This window comes from Sinocyclocheilus rhinocerous, unplaced genomic scaffold (assembly GCF_001515625.1).
Source record: "Sinocyclocheilus rhinocerous isolate Xijiao unplaced genomic scaffold, SAMN03320098_v1.1 scaffold357, whole genome shotgun sequence".
Taxonomy (NCBI): Eukaryota; Metazoa; Chordata; class Actinopteri; order Cypriniformes; family Cyprinidae; genus Sinocyclocheilus; species Sinocyclocheilus rhinocerous.
The window spans coordinates 1077379-1101272 of NW_015649568.1; the positions used below are offsets into that span (position 1 = coordinate 1077379).

Here is a 23894-nt window from a genome sequence, read left to right on the forward strand (position 1 = left end):
TAGAGGTGCCCCAAAGGTGACTGTGATAAATGTCATCATTCCCATCATGCAGTGGGTTCAAATAAATCTGAAGGTCACATGTGTGTAATCTGATCTCTAGGTACATGCACTTCAGCCAAGAGGAACTTGTTGCTTGATCAACATGCAGGAAGTTCAAAGGAATGACAGCCAGAGCAGTGAACGGCACTGGGATTTGATTGGTCTGATTAGTAGGACTGGATCTCTTCCCAGTGTCCGGCTCATCACACAAACACACACACACACACACATGCACAAACACACACACACGCTGCTAAACCTTTCAGCACTTTTAACAGCAAAGGCAGATTTACCCCGTCCACATTTGTCACACATTGTATTTCCTCTTGCTTTTGTCAGTATCTGTCCCTCACATGCTGCTTTCAAGACTTTGAAGAATCCGGAGCGACTCGGCCTCTTTTTGATAGATCATTGATCTCTCTCTGAGAAGCACTTACTGTAGATCAGTAGCTAAGGAAGATCACATCCCTCTCAAAGGACATGCTAAATGCTCACTGTCTCTTTCTCTTGACGAACAGATGATATGCTCCATTAGTTTTCACAGAAACAAATTATATTCACAGCAGACACAGAAAGACCAGTTGTCAAGTCAAAAATTAAATAAGAGTAAGTACATTTGGCAGTAAGTTGTGTTTTTATTAGTAAAATGTAACAACAAAAATGTGTTCTAAATATCATATTGTTCTTAATATTTCTGCAGTAAATAGTACATATTATGCACATTTTATAAATGTATATAAGATATCTAGATTACATTACTTACTACAGTACCAGATTTGCCAAAATGTGCCGTACATTAATTTTGAGCATTAAGAATAAAATAATATAATTTATAAATACTGTAATATATTTTCATAAATAATGTTTTTATTTTTATTGAAAATATAATTACATATATAAATATATATTCAACATTATTAAAATCATATATAATATATAAGTAATATTATATATTTTATACATATTTTTATATGCTACCATTTAAAAGCATCATTGTACATATGTTTAAATTTAAATATTTAAGAAATCTATGCTGTGCAGTATCCACATGCCGCTCTCTGCGAGATGCGAGTGCAAGGCTGATAGATGTCCCTCTAGAAAATGTGATAAATATGCGTTCTGTGTGAACGGCTTGGTTTCAGTTTTGACGTAAACAACATCTTCTCCACACTGATGCTCTCGTTTAATCAATATAGGCTAGTATTTTCCATGAATTTCCCTATAGCTGATTGCTCACTCAAAGAGCTTTATTTTCAACTACCGTCTGAAGAGTCTATTTTATCGTCTTTCTCTGAGCAGCATCTCATTTTATATACAAATTGACTCAGTGTTTGAGCACCAGACGGTGAAAAAGGTTCTTGTTTTCGGCAGGATTCAACTTAGTCTGAGAATTAGCCGTCAAGTGTGTTCTGCAGCACACAGATTTGTGGGGGTGAAATGTTTAAATGAAAGCAGCTGCAAATGCTCACTGATGGCTGATTGTTAAAGAGTGTCCTCACAACAACTCCCAAAAGCATCCGACAGTTTGATTCTTGCAGCTGAGGACACTTGTTGATGTAATGAAAGCTAAATGGATGAAGGGTGTCATGGATGCAAACACACACCGCTCTGATTCTTCATGGACTTTCATTCATCTTATTATCATTCTGCATGTGACTTTTCTGGAAAACTTTTGCGTCAAAAGCATAAAACCGATTACTGATCATCATACAAATGTATTAACTGGTACCCGCCAACAAAGTCCATTTTCTCCTCTGGTTTACATAATTTCTTGAATCTCTTTCTTGTCATTCCTTTTTCATCCTCTGAGAGAGAGAGAGAGAGAGAGAGAGAGAGAGAGAATGAAAGAGAGGAACAGAGAAAGAGAGAACGTGTTTGGTGGTTCTTTCTCTCATTTGTCAGTCACAGTAGATGGCGGCTCTGATTAAGTTGCTCTAATTGGACTCTGCTTCAGATTCCACGGGTGAACAATGGCTCGCTTTGATGAAGGAGTCGTGTTGTGTTTTGTGCCGTCGTTTCTCAATCTGAGAGAAATCGTTATGCCATTAGCGACGGATCACATGCCAAGAGCCATGGATACAAATAACTTTAAGTCAAAGAAGTAGCAAAGCAAATGACTTGAAATCTCTCAGGTCGAATAAACCTTAAGAACCAGAGTGTGATGAAATGCTTTCAACTGCTGTAACAAGCTTTTAAAACATCTGTGTGAGGTGTTTCAAGGACTTAAGATGCGATCTGCCCTTAACCCATATACTCTGATTTCATTTCTCTGTATTTTACTCTTTTGCATGAGCAGAATAACAGAATGTCCCTGTTTTGAGACCAGAGGGGCTGCAACTGCTCCAACACTCAACACACAGATGATGCCTTTACCTAACAGATGCATTCATTACATCCACATCATTTCTCATATGAAGCCACACTTCACACTGAACCACCTCACCCCTCAGTGTAGCAGTGACATGCAACATTACGACAAACGTGTCAAAAGTATCTTAAGATCACCGACTCAGTTTGAAACCAAACCGTTTCTTTGCACAAGCAACATCCCTGACGTGACATTTTAGCACCCAGACGTGATCATCTTTTTAGCAGGTGACAAAATGAAAGTCGTGAAAATCTCCAGCCTCATTAAAGGGTTCGACATGTTTGAAAAGATTCTGTGAAAAGATCCAGCAGGACGTCAGTCAGTAGAGCAGCAGTAATGGAAAAGACTCATTAGCGGCACGAGGGGATGTTGAGAGGTTCTAAAAGATGCTGTTCCTGTTCTGATACTGTAGATCACATGATATAAAACAGTACGTGAACAAGATATTAATAATCATATATCCTGAACAGAATTTCCAGCTGTATAAAGCATAAAGCCAGAGACTATTGAGCCAGTATGTCCAACACAATCTCATGACAATTCGTAACTATTTAACATTTTGGCAAATTGAAATTTGTATAAATTTGTACAATTTAATTCGCCCCAGTGAATTATGTTAATGTTTATGACCTTCATGCTTGCTTTTTTCTAAAATTGCATGAAATTCCCTGCTCATAAAATAGTTACGTTCTCCTGTGGGATCGGCTTGGTATGATAAAAAAAAAGTCAAATTTAGCATACTAATTAAATAATTAAATTAAATATAATATACGTTAAAGGAATATAGTTAAGTGCAAACTCATTGTGATGTTTTCGGACACTTAATTGCATGTTACTTACAATTTAGCGAAAAAGTATAATAGTTTAAATTTATATTAAATGCAATTAGCTAATTAGCTTTTTTGACCCACTTAAGTAGGATTTGAGTACATCTTTATATGTAATTTTATAATGACTTCTACTGCTGAATCTACTGACAAGCATTTATGATAAACTAAATTAGCAAAAGTGCTACATTTTCCTCAAAACCCTTTACATTTAATTATAGATTTAGTTTATTGGTTTATATTTATAGGTAGATTCAGAGTCCTAGAAAACCATGCATGCTTAAGCTGGCCGCTGTGTTTTTGGAACATGCTAGCTGGTCTAAGATGGTCATTAGCTGCTGCAAACTAGCAGACTGACTGCCATGATCCAAAACACAGAAAAGGGCTTAAGCTGGATTTACCAGGAGGTGAAAATGAGAATGAAAGAAATTCAAAAAGAAAATCGCTGAAATGTACTTTGAATATTGAGAGGGTCTTAACCCGATTAGCAAATAGAGCAAATGCTTCCCAGGGAGTGTTTAAGAGAGTAAGGGAACATGATAATATTACATGCACACTCAAATACACACTTACACGCAAACACACACATTTAGAAGGGAAGTGAACAGGCGGGGGAGAGACAGACAGAAGCCCAGAGAGATTGATGGCTATATTCAAATGAATACAGAGAACTGACAGGAACCCAATGGAGCGAAACACTGGCACAGAGAGAGTCTGATGTGAGCCAGTCCGGCACAAGCACACTCACACTTAAAACTGCGTACAGTAGCACACACATCAATACAGCAACAAATGCACACTTTAACACCACACACGTGGTGTGTGCTCTAATTCCCTAGACAAAGTGCAACCACAAACGGCCTAAAATGCGTTTAGAATCAATAAACGCAAAACCAAGTTGCTACTGACACTCCTTCACCTCTACACGAGCACGAAACAAGAAGTCACACAGAACCAGCTGGCAGTACAAATGGAACAATGAAAAATTCCATGAGAAGAACAGTCATTGCCCGTGTCAAAAGCATCACTGAAGCCAGACAAAGCAGAGACATTTCACTGCCCATTTTACCTAATTTAGGGAGGGAATATTTGACTTTGAAGTAATCCTGGTAAAACTGCAGGAGTCTCTTGGTGATGTGCAGAGCGTAGTCCCCCGATCCGCTCTGGATGGCGTCAGGTCTGGCGTACAGCCGAATCTACAACAACGCAACATAAGAAGAGAGAGAATAAAAGTCAAACTGTGTCAGGAGCTGAATGAACTCTTGGAACTGTACGACTCTGGGTTTATTCCTAACCTGAATTCCCTCAAGGACAACGGTTTTGGACTTGAAAGATTAAGTTCCAAGAGTAATCCATGGTGGATATATCTGCCAAATGCCTTCATCTGGCTTGTGAATTTTGCATTTGTCTTTCAAGTGTACTTTTCTCCACCCCTCATGCAGACAGTCTTGTTCCATCCAGTTTTCGATACTTGTTTTGTTCAAATCAAAGTTTGTAATTTTTTTATATACCTCATTGCTGGTTGGTTTGATACATGGCTTAATCTTTTATTGAACAACTCATTTAAAATCCTTATAGATTGGTGAAAAGAAAATACTTCCAGTACTTACAATACTGAAAAAAACAGGCAGCCATTTCTACTGGAGTTATGTCGCTTTAAATGAACTGACTGCACTTTCATAAACCATAAATGTTATTGGACTGTAGCTGCTGAAAACCTCCTCCATATATTTGTTTAAAATTTGATTATTTCCATCAGTTGTATAACAGGACATGTGTCCTTGGAAATAAATTAGATTTCAATGAAAAAGCAAAGACAAAGCATTTGCATTATTGCAAGATTCTTTATTCTGTGTGTGAGAAGGAGAAAGAGAGATAGGGGAGAGAACAAGTGTGAAAGAGAAAGTGTGTGAGGTGTGGCTCTGTGGGAAATGTATTCCCAGAGTAAAAATGATCTTGGACTCTTTTAGCCGAAGGCTGATGCACGGCACGGCTTTCTGAACGGGCATCCATCTAGTCAGAATGAATGTCCTCCTACACTAACAGAGTTACAGTGCAAAACAAGCAGCAGGAAAGGCTTTGTTTCAGAGCCTGGCAGCAATACACATTGAATTATGTGTTGTTTACCTCACATGTTGCTGCCGTATCGATCAGCTCTATGTCTGATATAAAGATGAATGGGCGGCACTTAGGGCTGTGGAAATGATTCAAAGCTCAATCAAATCAATGTGATTTTAAAACAACCTGTAATTAGACAAAGCACTCGAGTTGACAATCAAGAGACGCTTCATTAATCAGCCGGTGTGAAGATTGTTATATCCGACTCCAGTGTTGACTGCTTCATTTGTTTGTTTGTTTGGTTTTGTTGAAGGCAGCTTGACTGAGACTTAAATGGGGTTAATTGAACTTTAATAGAGAGTCTCTCCATGAGCTGCTGCTCGACATTGATCTGCTAACAAGCTCTTTCTGATGAAAAGATGAAGCTTAAGTCAACACATTCTGCACTTGACTTGATATTAACAACCTGTTGAATTATTATTCTATATACGTCTGTATGTGAGGGATACTTCAGGCACTTAACCAGCATAAATCAGTCTGGATCAGGATGGACATTAATGCTGGTATAGGCTGGTATTTTAATTTTGAAACCTACATAGACATTTCAAAGCATTTGTATTCTACAGCTAAAACCATAATGTTGTCCATTAAATGCACTGAACATGCTTTTTGATCAGGCTGAGTAATTTCATGAATATGTAAAGAGCAAATTTAGTATAGTGGTGTTGAATTTTAATTAGATATTAAAAGAACATTTGTCATTTTAATGATAAGACAAATAAAAATTGACTGACATAAAACCAGTAGATTTAATAATGGCTGCTAGAGTGTTATGAATTAAATATGCTTCTTGAAATTCATCACATAACCACGTTCTCTTATTTAACAAATACAAGACAGATGTAGTGTAAAAGGGATATCTGGTCAGAAAAGGAAAAGTATGTTGAGTGTTAGTAAGCCTGCTTGTTTCTGTGAGAAATCGTGGGTTTATATCAAATATATATCAACAAATCAGCATATTAGAATGATTTCTGAAGGATCATGTAACACTGGAGTAATGACTGTTCAGAAGCTTTGCATCACTGGAATAAATTTCATTTTAAAATATATTAAAATAGAAAACAGTTATTTTACATTGATATTACTGTTGTTACTATATATTTCATCAAATAAATGCAGTCTTGGTGAGCATTACAGGGAGCACATGCAACAGCAGTTCTATTGCAGTTAAGATTCTATCTTATATGCATCATTACTCCTGTAAACATACAGATCAGTATGTTGGCTCCGAATGCATCAATAACTGTATATGCTTCATAAATGCAAGGTTGTATAGTTAAAATTCATGGTTACATTTCACCACTACTATCTGGAGCCTTAATAAATGTATTACATAATGTCCAACCAACTGCTGCAGAGTCTGACATGATTTTTACACGTGTGTGTGTGTGGTAGATCAGTGTTTCCCCATAAACCCAGAGTAATAACTCCACTCTCCTCTCCAACGTTCCTCTCCCACGATCTTTCCTCTCGCTCCGCACAGCCGAATCTTTATGATGAATGGTGCGAGGGGCTACCCTGCCGCTTTAATGTGATTGATGGGGGATGCTAGCGTGCGGCTAACCACTACAAGCCGCAGTGTGGGTATAAGTGCCCCAGATAGAAGCACACACTACAGTCAGCAGTGATATAAAGAAGAGCGCGGTCATGCTGAAGGAGATCAGATTAATTACACTAATACACTAATATGAGGAGGAGGCCGGCCAAGGGCACACAGCAGGAACCGCTGAGGAAGCCGTCAGGAAGTGTCTAATATGACAACAGGGCTTTGACTGAACGTGATATCAGTAACACGACGCATAAACCATGTCTCTCTGTTGGCAGACAGATGATGCTGCTTAGACTGTGAGGACTCCGTGCCAAAAAATAACATTTAAGTGCATGTGATGAAAGTGATACAGCGAACATTATTTTAATGGCTAAACTTTACATAAAACATGTTCATACATGACAGATAAAGCCTGGAAAAGTTTGTCATGAACAAAATCCTGGACATAAGCAAAAGTGGACATGATTATTATCCTTTTAAAAGCAATTATATGGCTTTGTAGACACTAGACTAATGTTAGTGGAGACAACCCTTTCCATTTACTTTATATCCACTTTGTAACCATTATGTATTGACTATACAGACTTACTGTAAGCTTCATATAAACAAATCCACTGTGAGTAAGATAGCTCTGTTCCAAAACTTGCTGTCTTGGCAGCTGCCTTACAAGGGAGCATCCTAAACGAGATACTCAACTAGAGTACGTAAACAACAGTTCTTTACGTATGAGACTCATCTCACAATTGATATCAATAGACTCTGATGTTAGCATTTTGCTAAGCTATTAAATACATTAATGAACATAAATATGCATAGTTCACGCAAATATTGGATAATCAGTTTTTAATTAAACTACTTTATCCATACTTTTCAGTATTTAATTAAATATATTTACTATTTTTATATATATTTAATATATATATATTACTATAAATATTACACTACCAAAAGTATGAGGTCAGTAAGATTTTGTAATGTTTTGCTTATTGACCCCAAACTTTGGGTAGCATATATTTTATAAGTATATATTGATTTCTGTCTACTTATTTGCTGTTTTGGATTGATTTATTACTGAACTCTCTGTGCAATGCATTCTGGGATTGTTTTCACTCTGAATCATTCATGAAAGGCTGCTTTAGAATTTGGCAAATGATGCATCTTAAAGGCAGAATATCTCTTGGAAAAGCATCTGTGATACCTTAAAAAGCTTCTTACTATGTTTTAGAAAAGAGTTCTGGAATAATAAAATCTCTGTTTACTGTTTCTAACTTTGAATTTTGGGGGCTTAAAATGTGACTCACCACAACTCCATTGTCTGTAACTGCTTCTCTGTAGGTGAAGTTGCACACGGCCCAGGCAAGATAGTACGTCGACATGCGGGGCGTCCTGGAGAAATGGTTGGTCACCCATCCGTCCTCGTCAGACGTTGAGGCCTCCACTGGCATGTTGGACAGCGACTGGTACGAGCTCTCGTGTTTCAGACTCACTCTGAATGTGGCTTTATAGATGGGCTCATCGAAACACGGAAAGGCCTTTCTAGCGTGAGTCGGTGAGAACTGCGTCACTGCAAGAAATCTGCAGAATAACACCAGGAATAAGAACATGAGAGAGAGTTGAGATGAAAAAATCTCTGGAAAAATATATGCTATTTACATAGCCCAGGAGTCTACAGTGAAAAGTCATTTCACCTGAACTTCATTAAACTGGTTGTCACATGACTTTCCTGAATTCAAATTAGCTCTGACTGCCATCCCTGAACTCATCGCTGTGCATTTTTATCTCACTAATGAGCTTCCTGATGTGAAGAGGGACAAAACCGATAGTTTTTTTAACCACGGCAACTAAATCACATCAAATGTCAACATATAAATCACACCAGAATTACTACACAGAAATAATGATATATCTGTCACAGCTGTAAACAATAAACCCATCTGTGACAGTCAACAAATTGAGAGCGTGAACCAATTTAGATGACAAGGAAATAATAAAAAGCTGTCAAATTCATCTTATATATAGTTGGATTGGTTAATTTTAAGTGAATCATTATTAATCTACATTTAGACACATTTACCACTCAGAATCACATCTGAGTCTGAATATCAGAGTCTGGACCATAAACAGCCATGGAAATGTTCTATTAAAGTTAGAGAGCGGGAAAAGCAGTGAGCTGCATTCCAGAAAGCTGCATTAATGATATCAAAGCCCGACTCAAACCTCATGGCTTTGGCCACCCACAGCATCCCGACTCAAACCTCATGGCTTTGGCCACCCACAGCATGACCAGCAGACGGGGGAGGAGGGTTTTCTGCTTCTGCAGTTCTTTTTAATTTCATTAGCAGCCATTCATGCAGTAACAGTCTATAATGAATCTATAATGTCCCATCTGTTTACCTCCTCTTTGTTCTATTCAGTATTTATAGATGCTAGTACCATTTAAACATCTTAACACTATTTACAGACCACAGTTGAGATGCAGATGCAGTCAGGAGGTGATGAGAAATCAGACGACTAATAGACACACAGGAGGAGATTCTACAGGGATATCAGAGTGAAAAACTCACAGTTTGAGTTTGTTGTCTAATGTGACACGGCTGTACCTGAAAATGTGTGAAGGATGAAGGAAAAACTGTTAAATCTCCAAAAAGACCAGACGACCAGATGTCGGTTTGAAGTGAACTAACAACACGGTTTGTGTGCCCACATCTAACTACATAAACACAGGTATTTTCTCAATCCTGCATTCACAAATACTGTATATACGAGCAGCCAGCAGGCGCTGATTACACTAAACTCAATGATCTTGGGTTTGATAAAGAATCGTTACACTGACGTCTTAACATGCTGTTTTACAGCTAAAAGGAGGAAGAAGGTCCAGCAGTTATTGCAAAAACAGAAAGGCAACTGGTGGATGGACAATGTTTATGAAGTGAGTCCATGAAAGCGATCCCTTCAGGGTAAAACAAGGTTTAAAAATGTCTCAAATGTAGGAAAACCTGGGGCAAAGATTCAAACATAAGCCATTTTTCCTTCAGAGGACATAGAGTCAGAAGCCTCAAATCAAGAAATAGATATTTAGTGCTGTCTAACTGAAATCATTCTGAATATAATGTTGTAAATGGCTGTAAGACACTGTAATCAATGCACATATAAACTTCTGATAATCAAAGGCTCATCTTGTCAAGAGTTTGTTTGGTAATCAAACACATGACGATGAAGATGAAGTTCCAACAGACTTTAATAATCCACAAGTCAGATTCCACAAAGAGAACCAGTTCAACACAACTCTACATGAACTTAACACCCAACACTGATCTCAAACTGAACAGAACTTAAATAGTGAAGATAACGAGACACACACCCCTGAACATAATGATGAAATCAAATGAATAGCCATGACAACTAAAAAGGAGCAGGAAACAGTGCAAAGCACAGAGTCCATGAGGGAGTGTCAGATCGCCCCACTCACGGAAGGCATGACTTCATGCCGTAAAAATAGAGATGAGGCAGTGAGTAGGATGAGGAGATGGCAAAGGAATGGCACAAAGGCAGAGCAATGAAGGAGAAGGTTCTGGAGGAGGACGGACAACCGGGAGAAGGATGACAAACAAAATCCAGGGAGGTGCAGGTGGAGGAAATTACCAGGGTGGAGCCTTGAGCACGAGGAGCCGGAGGAGTGGAATCCCATAGCGATGCAGACCAAGGCGGAGCCGGAGGGATGGTGGAGCCAGTAGGATAACAGGCCATGGTAGAGACAAGGGAGCTAGGAGCCAAGGCGGAGCCTCTGGGTTGAAGGGCCGAGGTGGAGTCCAGGACTCGGAGGCCGAAGGAGGAGTCCAGGGATATTCACTCCAAGGCAGAGCTGGAGACTAGAAGCCCCGAGGCAAGACAAGGCTCCAGGATGGTGCTGACTGAGGCTGAGCTGAGGGGCTTACAGGAACCAGCGGAGACAGGGCAGCAGAACTGGTAGATATATGTACTGGAAGCTCCTGACACCTGACACCAAGATGAATTCATTCTGTGTGTAAACACACTTGGCAATAAAGCTCTTTCTTATTCTGATTCTATATAGAGAGGAGGCAGGAGAGGGAGCTTGGGAGGGAAGGAGGAGATTCAGGAGGGTCATGACTGAACGGAACCAGCGGGAAGACAGATGATATAGGACAATACATGAAATTATCCACTTCAACATTATCCAAAATGCTTCCAGAAGCCAGTTGTAGCTCACCCCCAGTGGCAAGAGTGTGGTCAGGGCTTCTTTCCATCCCCTTGTACTCCACTACTACTCCTTCCGGCACATGCGGTGTTGCCGGCTCACACAGATGTGTCAATCAGCTCGGGCTCCAGGGCGATGGCAGACTCAGTCGCTTCTTCTTGCACTGGCTCTTCAGTCGCGGAGGGCTCAGGCAGACGCTCCATGTAGTTTGGTGATGGCTGGCTGGGCTCTGGGTTGGAAGTGGGGTTGGCGTCGTCATAAACTGTGCAGGTTGATCTACATGAAACCAGCACCCACTCCACATATTCAGCGAAGCTCCTTCGAGGACCAGCTGCACTTGTGTGGTGGTATTCAGGCCAGCTTGCAGGAACAAGCAAAGACAGTCATCCGGGAAGGTGGTCTGATGTGCAAGACCCAGGAATTCATCCACATGCTCCTGGAGGGAATGATTCATAGCTAAAAAATAAACAAAAAACACTGACAAACCGAAAATAAAATGAGATTTAGGCATGCCTCTTCTTGTTTACTTCCTTGGGTCAGGTCACAAGTTTGTTTGGTAATCAAACGCACAATGATGAAGATGAAGTTCCAACAGATTTTAATAATCCACAAAGAGAACCAGTCCAACACAAATCTACATGAACTCCCAACACTGATCTCAAACTGAACAGAACTTAAATAGTGAAGATAACGAGACACACACCCCTGAACATAATGATGAACTCAAATGAATAACCATGACAGTCCATGAGGGTTTGACACATCTTAAAGAGCTGAATAATATGATACTGGGTGATCTGACGGTTTTCAAACATTGAAATGAATTGTCTTAGTTTAAACATTGGCACATTTGAACCAAATACTTAAAAAACCATTTGACTTGAGCGCTGCCTTTGATACTGTCTCACATAAGATACTTCTCGACAGGTTAGCTTCTGTTGGGATTACTGGCACTCCTCTGTCTTGGTTTAGGTCGTATCTTTCTGGACGCACTCAGCGTATTCAATTAAAAAGTTTCAGATCTAGAACATCTACAGTCACCACTGGTGTTCCCCAGGGTTCTGTTTTGGGCCCGCTTCTTTTCATTATTTATATACTCCCTCTTGGTTATATTTTGAGGAAACATGGTATTCATTTTCATTGTTATGCGGATGACACCCAACTTTACCTGTCTGCCAAACCCACTGGTTCTTTTCCTCCACCATCTTTGTCCAGCTGTTTAGCTGAAATTAAAGATTGGCTTTCAGCTAACTTCCTGAAGTTAAATTGGAACAAAACTGAGGCCCTACTTGTTGGCACTAGATCTGTTTTGTCTAAATCTAATAGTTTTTCCTTGTACATTGACAATAATGCAATCTGTCCTTCCTCTCAGGTTAAAAGTTTGGGTGTTATCATGGATAGCACACTGTCTTTTGAAACTCAAATTAATAATATCACACTGGCTGCATATTTCCACTTGCGTAATATTAACCGTCTCCGTCCTTTTCTCTCAACCAATAATACAGCAGTTCTTGTTCACGCACTAGTCACTTCACGTATAGACTACTGTAATGCCCTTCTCACTGGTGTTCCCTCTAAATTGCTACGTAAGCTCCAGTTGGTCCAGAATTCTGCAGCTCGTGTTCTTTCTAGAACACCCTCTACTGAGCACATTTCTCCAGTTCTTCAGCAATTGCACTGGCTTCCAGTAAAGTATCGAGTTGAATTCAAGATCTTGCTACTTACTTACAAGGCACTTCATAATCTTGCACCCCAATACCTTACTCAACTTCTTCATGTTTACACTCCTTCACGTGCTCTCAGATCCTCATCTTTAATTTCTCTTGTGGTACCTCGGATTCGACTAACTACCATGGGTGCCAGATCTTTTAGCTATGCTGCCCCCCGCCTATGGAACTCACTTCCACCTGATATTCGCAACAGCGATTGCCTGCTGACTTTTAAAACGCGTCTTAAGACATATCTTTTTATACAGGCTTTCTTATAATGTTTTATTGAGTCTTTACTGCACTTTATCTGTATATGTGGAGTGTTTGTTGTGTGTTTTTTATTGTGTAGTGATTTGTATTTATTTTTATCTTTGCTTGCTTGTGAGGTGACCTTGGGTGTTTTGAAAGGCGCCATTAAATAAAATGCATTATTATTATTATTATTATTATTATTAAATACCTTAATCTAATCTAATCTAATCTCACTTTTTATATATTGATGCATTATGGTAATAACTGCTTAAATAGTTAAGATAATGTTGTATAAGAGGGTTATTTTGATGTAAATCTAACTCTCTGTAGATTTATGAATGTTTAGCACTGTGCTGGAAAACTTTCCATGATCATGTGCGAGTCTCAGTGTCTGAAAGTAAATGAGTCACTGAGCACAGCGTCAGACACAGCTGCGATTTCAGTACCCAGAGGTTTGACCAGCATTCATTCAGATCTGTGTGACCTCTGACCTCCCTAAAAACTGAGGAACAGTGACTGTCTGAGACAGAGATGTAAAAATGACATGCAGACAGTAATGTTAGACTAGGAGTTATAGGTGAACCGTAACCTGGATTTAAATCTGTTAATACTATGAATGAAGAACTGGAGATTAGATCTTGTTTATTTCAACACATGCTGTAATAATATTTGGAAAACAGCTAAATTTTTAGCCTTGGCAGTTGTGTTTGCAAAAGGTATCACCTCCATGTTGTACTTGACCCTTTACTGAAATCTGGACATCATGTGTCATTGTGACAATACATTGTTAGGAAACATTTGTGAGAACACCAATAAATTAAAGCCAACCTCACAAAACTTACTATGGCAACCAGAGTTTCATCCAAAATGCAATGGTTGCTACTGTTATTAGTCTCCATTTATATAAGAAAATCCCATATTCATTCATTATGGTTTTGAAGTAGCGAACATTACTATTGAAACTATTAGATTTTGATGTACTACTAGAAACACTAGTAGAAATACTAGTCAGAAGAATAAATTAAGACAATTACAAAACAAGACTTGTTAGTGTTATACTAAGATGTCAATAAACAACATATCAGTGTCAGGCAGCATCAACATAACATGATTTGCACACAATAATATATCACTGACCAATGAATCTCACAAGAATGAATATCCACTGTGATCCTTAAAGACGTCTGTGCTTATTTTCATTCTCCCCTCAAAAAATTACCATTAAAACCATATTTTTTTGTATACCACAGTTAACCACACTGTGGTAGGTAAAAATGTGGTAAATTGGTGACAGTAGTTATACACTGTTTGAATGAGATCCCATATTCATTATGGTTTTACAGTTTGGTTACCATGGTACATTTCTGTGAGATAATTAATTAGCCAAAAAGTGCTTAAATGCGCATATAGACGTAAGGCAGCATCAACACTTCCCATTGTAACAGCAGAGCATTCTAACAACATCTGGAAGAGTTTGATTCGGACACTGAAGCGCTTTTACCTTTTTTCTCCATTCAGCACGTACGAGCTGCGGAAGAAGCCCAGGAGCTCGTGCTCAATGTGCGCGTGAAAAGTTATGTTGATCTTGTAAGTTCTGAGAGGCTTCATCTCTCTGTGCAGCGCGATCACATACACCTGCTTGGGCTGGTAGTGGAAGCGACGCTGGATCCTCATGGCGCCCGCTTTCTTACTGTCCGAATACACCAGCACCTTCTCCACCTCCAGCCGGTCCGTGTGCAGCACGATGAACTTCGTGGAGCGGACGCATTCAAACTCAATGTTCACCTCGCCGGAGAAGGTGAAGTTCTCCATGTACACGGACAGTCGGAGGTCGTAGTGGCGGGGGCGCAGGGTGGACGGTAAGCGCAGATGTCTCCAGGGCTGCTGGCCGTCTTCTGAGTCTCTGTGACTGATGTTTCCGTCCCGGGACTGTTTCCACTTACTGTTGCTGGAGCCGTTCGCTGCCAGACCCCCGCTGCTCTCCGCGGCGCATCTCTCGAAGCTGACGCTGAGCGTGATTGCGATGGCCGTGACTACGATGAGGGCGAGGATGGAGATGGCGAAGCCCAGCACAAGTTTCTTATTCACCGTGATGTGCTGCTCGGTCGTCCGGGGCCGGACAACCACGCTGTCGGCCCACTGATCGGACAGAGCCCGTCCGTTCCTCATGCTCGCGTCCTCGATCCCCATTATATGACGAATCTGATGTGTTTTATATTCATGATCAGCCTCCGTTCGTGCGGTGCAGCTTCAAACTGCAGAGGATGAGCCGGCGCACTGATTTAAAGGCGAAAAATTCGGCGAAGATCCAGCGAAACGCGCAGAGCTTCAAATAGATTGAAAAAACTGATGATCGATGACCTCGAGACTAGATTCGCGTGAATCAGAAGTTCTTTCGGTCAGATGCTGGAGCTCATCGAGTCCTGCCGCACATCCATTTCTGCTCTGATTTCAGTCTGATGTGGATGAAGGTCCAGCACCTGCTTCCTGATCAATCGCGAGAATGTTGATCAATCCTCATCCCTGTTTCTCTCTCTTTCTCATGCGTCCTTTCTCTCCCAGTCAGTGGGCTAGTGTGCTCTCTCACTTTCTCTCTCTCTCTCTCTATTAGTAGTAGTAGTCTAGTAATTCCGTCTAAATCTTCCCACTGAGCAAAGACACGTCCAAAAGACGTCAATTTAACGTCTTTGTCGTACGTTCAAAAGACGTCCACTGAGGAGCCAGAATGAAAGTTTTTGCGACGTGTTTTAGACGTCTTTTTAGCGTTCAGTATTAAGGGCCCAAGCTCACGCCAATGGTTGGTTGATTCTCAAACAATCCTTGAACCACAAAGCCATTTTTTTTTTCAGGAGGAATCAAACTAAAAATAGGTTACCTATAGTAGTTTCTACATACTAATAGTTGAAGATTTATACAGTATTTTTAATATATTTAAAACGACACATTTCAGCTTTAATGAGTTTGACCATTTTTACTGCTTAAATAACTACCCTGATTTTTTTTTTTTAATCACAAGGCTTATACAGATCTTAAGCCTGAAAAGATTATATGTAGATTAATATCTTCCATTGTTCCATAAATTATTAATAAAATTGATTTAATGAAATCCTGAGAATCTTTCAAACTTAACGTGATTTCTGTGGAAGTAGCACCAATGCAAGGTATATAAAACATAAAATAATAATATTATTTCATTAGTTCAGATTATCATTAACTTTATAATTTTTTTACTCTTATTTTAGCATTTGATATTTTATTTGAGCAGTTTTAAGATTATACAGAATATAATCTTAATTTAATAAACAGAGTAAAGTGAGGCAAAAATGTCTGTTTGTTATTTGTTTACTTAATTAAACTTTTCACTAAAGTAAATATATAAAAATCACAAAAATCATACTTATTATTTTACTTGTCTGTGGCCATGCACAACTGTAACGCACAGAGCATCAGTCATTAGGCATTAATCACATTATACAGTGTACTGGATGATACAGAGTCATTTTCAGAATTGTGTTGGTCATTTTAATTCACATATCTTCTTTCTTGTTTGACCTGAATGAATTTTGACTATTATTTACCCTTTATCTTCTTTTCCAGGTATCAAGATGATATCATTCACCACAGCAAATGCTTCTGCAGATGACAATGTGGCCTCATCGTTTGTAAGAGACCTTCATCCTGATGCTTCCAAGTTCTCCATCAGAAGTTCATTGCTGGTTTCAGGTGATTTTCAACAGTTGTTTGAGGTCCAGATATCTGAGCTGCCTCATGAATATCTTCTAATCTTGTATGTAATCTTGATAATGAAATACAGCAGTTGCTGAATTAATCTGTGCTTTAATGGTTTGGTTTAACCGACATTAAACTATAAATTATTGAATCTTGGCTTTTATTGTGTTATATTGAATGTGTGCCATTGATTGTTTGAGTTTCAATACAGAAAGCTTCAGACCACCAGCATAATTAAAATAAACATATTTAATGCAATTTAAATCTACAGTACATCATAAACCCTGAGAGGTCAAGTAAATATCTACAGCGGATCTAAAATATTCATAATTAATTATAACTAGTTATGATTAATTATTCATATTTCCCATGAGCTGATTCGTTACATTATTTTACTTGTCTGTAGCCATGCACAACTGTAACGCACAGAGCATCAGTCATTAGGCATTAATCACATTATACAGTGTACTGGATGATACAGAGTCATTTTCAGAATTGTGTTGGTCATTTTAATTCACATATCTTCTTTCTTGTTTGACCTGAATGAATTTTGACTATTATTTACCCTTTATCTTCTTTTCCAGGTATCAAGATGATATCATTCACCACAGCAAATGCTTCTGCAGATGACAATGTGGCCTCATCGTTTGTAAGAGACCTTCATCCTGATGCTTCCAAGTTCTCCATCAGAAGTTCATTGCTGGTTTCAGGTGATTTTCAACAGTTGTTTGAGGTCCAGATATCTGAGCTGCCTCATGAATATCTTCTAATCTTGTATGTAATCTTGATAATGAAATACAGCAGTTGCTGAATTAATCTGTGCTTTAATGGTTTGGTTTAACCGACATTAAACTATAAATTATTGAATCTTGGCTTTTATTGTGTTATATTGAATGTGTGCCATTGATTGTTTGAGTTTCAATACAGAAAGCTTCAGACCACCAGCATAATTAAAATAAACATATTTAATGCAATTTAAATCTACAGTACATCATAAATAATTGTAGATATGTAAGTAACATTATTGATGGGAAATATTTTCTGATGAATAAGAAAAAACTGAATTCAGAGGAGCAAGTATTGACCAAGTTTCCATGAGGACATCAACACTGGTCATGCTGCACTTTCTGAAAGAGATCAACATGATCTATCAATGTCCGTTTGTTGTCTGTGACTTGGTGTTGTTTCAGTTGTTTCTGTGCACTTTTATAACATGGTAAAAAATAATTGTGGGTACTCTTCTGCTTCCCAGGAGGTTTTGCTGGATTTCTGGGCAAGTGTGAGGATGAAGACTAATGAGGAACCGGAGGTTCCTCTTTGATCCTCATCAGTTATGACATGGTGAGTGTCATCTATTATGTTGTATTGTGAATAATATGATTTTGTTGATTTATCAACCTTCAAAAGCTTTCCACAAACCCACAAACACCTTCTATTACTTGAATCCCACTTTCACATCTCCCCTCCATATATTCCACCACTCATTTGTCTCAGTACATCTGTCATTGTTTCATAAAGGAAGACCAGTTGCGGCTTTTTGAATGAAGTGACGGCTCCAAACACCAAATAATATTCTCAATTTGCAGCCATTGGCATGGCTGGTTAAACAGCACAGCGAGAGGAGAGCCGTGAGCGTGTGAAAAGACCCTTGAAGCAGGGAGAGAGAAGGTGAGGTGGAAAGATGACGGGGATAAAGTGAAAAGGAGAAAGGAGGCTTCTAGTTCAACTGATTTTATTCACATTTGAAATTCTCTAAACTAGAACTGGCAGAAAATGCATTTAGATTCCAATCTGATCAAGATCCTCTATGCCCCTTTACCCCCAAATTAATTTAAAACCTATTCTTATGAAATAATGGGGCAGAGATGGAACGTCCTTAAATGATTGCGAGATCTTCGAGTCACATGAAAATGGAGGTGCACTTCAAGAGGAAAATAAGCAATTTCCATGTGGCATCTGAACACAAAAGCTTGTGTCATGGTGTGCAAATGTTGGTATAAGAATGGTATAAGTAATGTATGGTAGCCTACATTACAAAAAAAATTAAAAAATACAACAAAAAAAAAATATTACCCTGGTAAATGTTATTGCCATTGTAAAAACCTACAAACCTAGTTTGTAGAAGAACTTGAGCGACTCTCACAGGAGACTCATACAGTCACACTGTGCTGAAGATTCAGTAAACACTAGATACCTGATCCATGATCTCAACTCGTTATACTAGAGGATGATGGAGGTTTCCATTATCATCACACTTGCTCATAAATAACTGAAGCCTATTTTAAACAAGAGGAAACAACGTATCAATGTGACATAAGAGGTAACAAACGCTTTGCGACATTAAACTCACGCTTGAGTCGCTCCTGAAACGATCGACTCTTCTCTTTACAGCTCAAACGCAGTTCCTCGTGACAGCCGATGATTTATTGTCCATTCAGCAGCTTTTATCTCATCATCTTGACAAACTCAAACTCCTGATTTCCCAGGATCAAACTACGCTTAGAAATAAAGCAGCCAGGCAGGTTGAAAATGAACAATCGTTTGGTCTCCAGGGGCTCCAGGGGCTGAGTCCCGCTGTGTATTTCAGACTGTTACTGTATTCAGACCGACATCCAGATGCGATTTGCACAGGCCTTGATGGGATGATGATTTACATGGTCCCGCTGAGCGTCATATGAGGGAGATGATGAGAAAAGGGTCGTTCACACTGTTAATAGAGGAGCTTTGGAAAGAGCACATTGTCCCTGGTGTTTATGGACCAGAATTCCACAATGTTATTGTTTCCCTTGCAAAGTCATTTCAGCCCATTTCCATTAAATGAGCCATAAAACTTTATAGGTTATAATGTTCTTTACATTTAACAAGCAAACTGTGGTTTGAACCATAAACAGATACAACATCAAATGACGTGCTTGCTGAAACCTGTCTGTTTATGTGCAACATTCCCCGTAAACTGAAAAGTTTCACCAAACTCCCAGGGAGTCGCCACAAACAGGGATGATCTGTAAAATGTTTAGGCTGAGTATTTTCTCGTCATTCTCTCCGCTGATTAATTACTGTGATTTTCTCCACTGGTTGTCAAGGCAACAGCAGTGTTCTACGCTCTCAGCGCTGTTTGGGCTGAGAGTGTATATATATATGTATATATATGGTAAGTAAATATGGTAAATACAATGAAATATTTAAGTTGGAAAATAGCTAATATTTGAGCTATAATATATACAGTGGGTACGGAAAGTATTCAGACCCCCTTAAATTTTTCACTCTTTGTTATATTGCAGCCATTTGCTAAAATCATTTAAGTTCATTTTTTTTCCTCATTAATGTACACACAGCACACCATATTGACAGAAAAACACAGAATTGTTGACATCTTTGCAGATTTATTAAAAAAGAAAAACTGAAAAATGCTCAGTATTTAGTAGAAGCACCCATTTGATCTAATACAGCCATGAGTCTTTTTGGGAAAGATGCAACAAGTTTTTCACAACTGGATTTGGGGATCCTCTGCCATTCCTCCTTGCAAATCCTCTCCAGTTCTGGTCACTCAGACGCCCAGCCGCCCCCAAACACTGATACAGAGGCCCGTCTGTTCCTGAGAGTTTGCGTGGATATAGGAAACATTTTTGAAGTCAAGGTGAATTTAGAATTTTGTTAACAAAAGCGGAGGTTATTACAGATAGATACATACATAGAAAGATATCAATGGCCTGTATGTGAATCACAAAATGATAGTCTTAGAATCTCGTTTGCCGGACTTTAACTTCATCATGTTGAAATCTTAGGCCGCTTTAAATTAGCCAGAAGGTGAAAGGAATGAAAAAAGAACCCAGTTCTCTTTTTGTTCACTCTGTGTCTGGGTCTAAACTAGAATATATTCTGGAATTTTCAATTAAATTCTAGTTTTGTAATATCTAGTTTTGTAATATTAACTCTATATGTATGTATGTATATATATATATATATATATATATACAAAAAAATTATAAAATAAATCATTTTAAATTAAATGATGGGTATGGTGTTAAGGTTTATAATAGGGAAAAAAAAAGAACAGTGTGACTCAATCTTTTTGTATCCTGCCATCATCATGTGTTACCATCTATAAATCATTTCCTATACTCTTATCACGGATGATATTTAATACAGGAAGTCAAGAGCAGAAATCCATATCAGAGAATCCAAGAAGCCAGATGGATATTGAACAAATACATGTAACTAAAGTGTGATATTGAGCAACATGTGCATGAATCATGTTTTCCTCTTTTAGTATTGCTGATATTACTTCACAGAAAAAGGTTTTTTTTTTTTCATTCTTCTTTCAAGGTCTCTTTCTTGCAGTGCAGCATTATCATGAAAACTGTATGAAATGTGTTGATTTGAAACTAAAGAGCTCTTTCCTTATTTCATGGCTCGGGGATGCACTGCAGTCTTTTGAACACACAGGGCTGTTATTGTGTTTTATGTCTTATTATTATACATCTTAAACATTGTCACAGTTATTAATGGTTAATTTACAGAGCCCAAAACCCATCTGTTCAGAAACACAAGCGTTGTTTTAGCCTCAGATCATAATACCTTCAACACATCTTTCTTCAGTTTCAGATTATATCATTTAACAGGCAGATCCAGCACAGAAAACTGCAAAATATATTCATGTAACACAACCGTTGATTAAAATGAGGGATGTCCTCCACAAAAGAAAACAGGCCTTTCAGAGACATGACATGTATATGTAAAGAAATGAGAACTGTTACATTATGCATGAATTTTTCCATAAATTTCAAAAACAGTTCAACATGACAAGCAAATTCTCTCTCCACCGCTGACAATAAGCTGCCCATAGAGCCACATACACTGCGTGCCATCTTAATGTGCCACATCAAGTCAGAGCACAAAACCTTCCACACTGGTCCTACGCAAATGTGTTTCTTTCAAAATCCCCCGCTCACTCCTGAGCTTCATTATTCTCCAAACATCATGAAAATATAGTGAGACACTATCAACAGATTCAGGCCTCCTCTGGCTTCCTTCCACCACGTCTACATGAAATCGTATGCCATTATATCCTTCCAAGATTGACTTACAAACACCAGTGTGAGGCCCAAGACACCCACAAGCCCATTTCCACGGTGTTTGGTGGAAGAGGTTTATAACATGGTGGAAATATTCTAGATGTGCTTTTAGAGCAGTATGATTAAATAATGATAGAGAAGAAACCTCTTGAGTCCAGATGGAAAGATCTGTTTATAGAAGTACACTGAGCTGAAAGATCCTTCTTGTTTATGTTTCATCTGCTGAAAATAAAGTAAAGAAACATTTAACAACTGCAGATATTCATATTTCTATATACTGACAAACTGATGCAGATTTTTCAGAAACATGTCAACGCACTAACCCCAACCCTAACCCTAACCTAACAGTCTAATACTTTAATGAGAGTTAGTTGATGTGTAGTTAGTTGCATGTAGTAGAATGTCTAAAGTGAACTATCGAAAGAAAGAAAGTGTAAACCAATAGGAGCTGCTTTATGTAATATGATATAATTATTTCAAATAACGTACAAAAAATGGATTTTAAATAATTTAATTTACCCTTTTAAAAAAAAAAATTGCTAAAGCTTAAATGCAGATACTCTCGAGAATCAGTACTCAATACTTGAATTATTACTCAGTAACTCTTATTCAAACATATTTTCAAAATATTTACTCAAAATTCACTAAAAAATATGTTTGAACCGAACATCAACACAATGCATTGAAAATGTACATAACTGTAACTGCTAACTGCAAAACTATGTGCAAAAGCAGATAATCTGAAAAAAAAGTGACATAAACTGGTTTGATTAAGTGACCTGCTAATATAAATGTATCATATTTTTATACAATTTTGAATATTAATTTCTTCAACAGAGTTTGGGATTTAATTAAAGCCACATCAATAATTATTTTCTTTCAAAACTATGAAGGTTAGATGTAATATCATGAATTATGCATTTTGACAATAAATTATTTATCTTCTTTATCCGATTTGGCATGAACCACAAAGTCATCCAGAAGCTTTTTGAAATAATCGAGGCCCGAGGCAGAGCATTTTAAATTCTGACAGTCTGGTCAGGAAGAGACGAGACCAGACACATTGTAAGCAGCTGAAACATGGGAAACTGAAGTGCCTGGGGCTTCTATCAGCGGCCAGGATTGTGATGAGTTATTGAGTTTGGGGAGGAGATTTGAGTTTGTGCTGAGGTAAGCTCGGACAGAGGGATACAAATAAAAAACTATGGAAGCAATCCAATGCTCGATAACCTACCTCCACCAAGACCCCTTCAGATGGCTTACATTGTTAACAAGCCACCAACATCCAACAGAAAAACAGACTGAATCAAAGGAACCAGTTCACCAATGTACAGACAACAATGCTAAACGTCTGAGGATGGAACTTCAGTTTGTGATTGACTGATCTAACATCTTCTCTTTATCATCAGATCTTCAAAGAATGTCGCTTACTAATAAAAATACAAATGAAAAGGAAACTTTTCCTTTTGTTCAGGTTGTGAAATACCTGAAAGCTCATTTGAAGTTTCTGTTGCAAATTTAAGAAGCCTATAATCAGCCTCTTAATGTATTTGTTTAGCCTCAGTCAACAACAAGAGGTTGTAAATGTGCTGAAAACATCTGAACTTAAACCTGTTAATGCCTCATTTTCTCCCTTTGAGTTTGACGCAGGAAACTCAAGGTCAACAGTCAAAATGAAGGTAGCAAAACAATGTGGATGCAGTGCCTGAGCAAACCTGTTTTGGAGTGTCTCAGAGTGTCTCGCCCTTGAGTCGGAGCAGAGGTAGAGGAGCAAGTGACACAACATTTAGCTTCGTCCTGATAAGAGAGATCAGCCTCTCTTCAAGTGTGAGGCCACATTTGGGATTACAAACCCAAGAGGAGGGACTAGTCATATTTTCTACGACCGTGATTTTATATCGACACACCACCTTCATTAACTTGATAAGAGCACATCAACTAAAAAAAAAAACACCAATCAGCTCAGAGTGACCGAAAAAAACAAATCTAATATAGTGTGTTTTAACAAATTC

At 38.4% G+C, this 23894-nt stretch overlaps 1 protein-coding gene across 1 annotated transcript in view; it reads right to left on the bottom strand.

Moving 5' to 3' along the window:
• Nucleotides 1-15382, bottom strand: part of LOC107710683 (thyrotropin-releasing hormone-degrading ectoenzyme-like) — a 114971-nt gene extending 99589 nt beyond the window's left edge. Inside the window, exons 1-3 of the mRNA XM_016515516.1 lie at nucleotides 14580-15382; nucleotides 8203-8476; nucleotides 4304-4430 (exon numbers count right to left, since the gene is read on the bottom strand). Coding sequence (XP_016371002.1) covers nucleotides 4304-4430; nucleotides 8203-8476; nucleotides 14580-15268 — 1090 coding nt within the window. The 5' untranslated portion in view covers nucleotides 15269-15382. The remainder of the gene's footprint in view (nucleotides 1-4303; nucleotides 4431-8202; nucleotides 8477-14579) is intronic.
• Between the last annotated feature and the right edge of the window lie 8512 nt (nucleotides 15383-23894).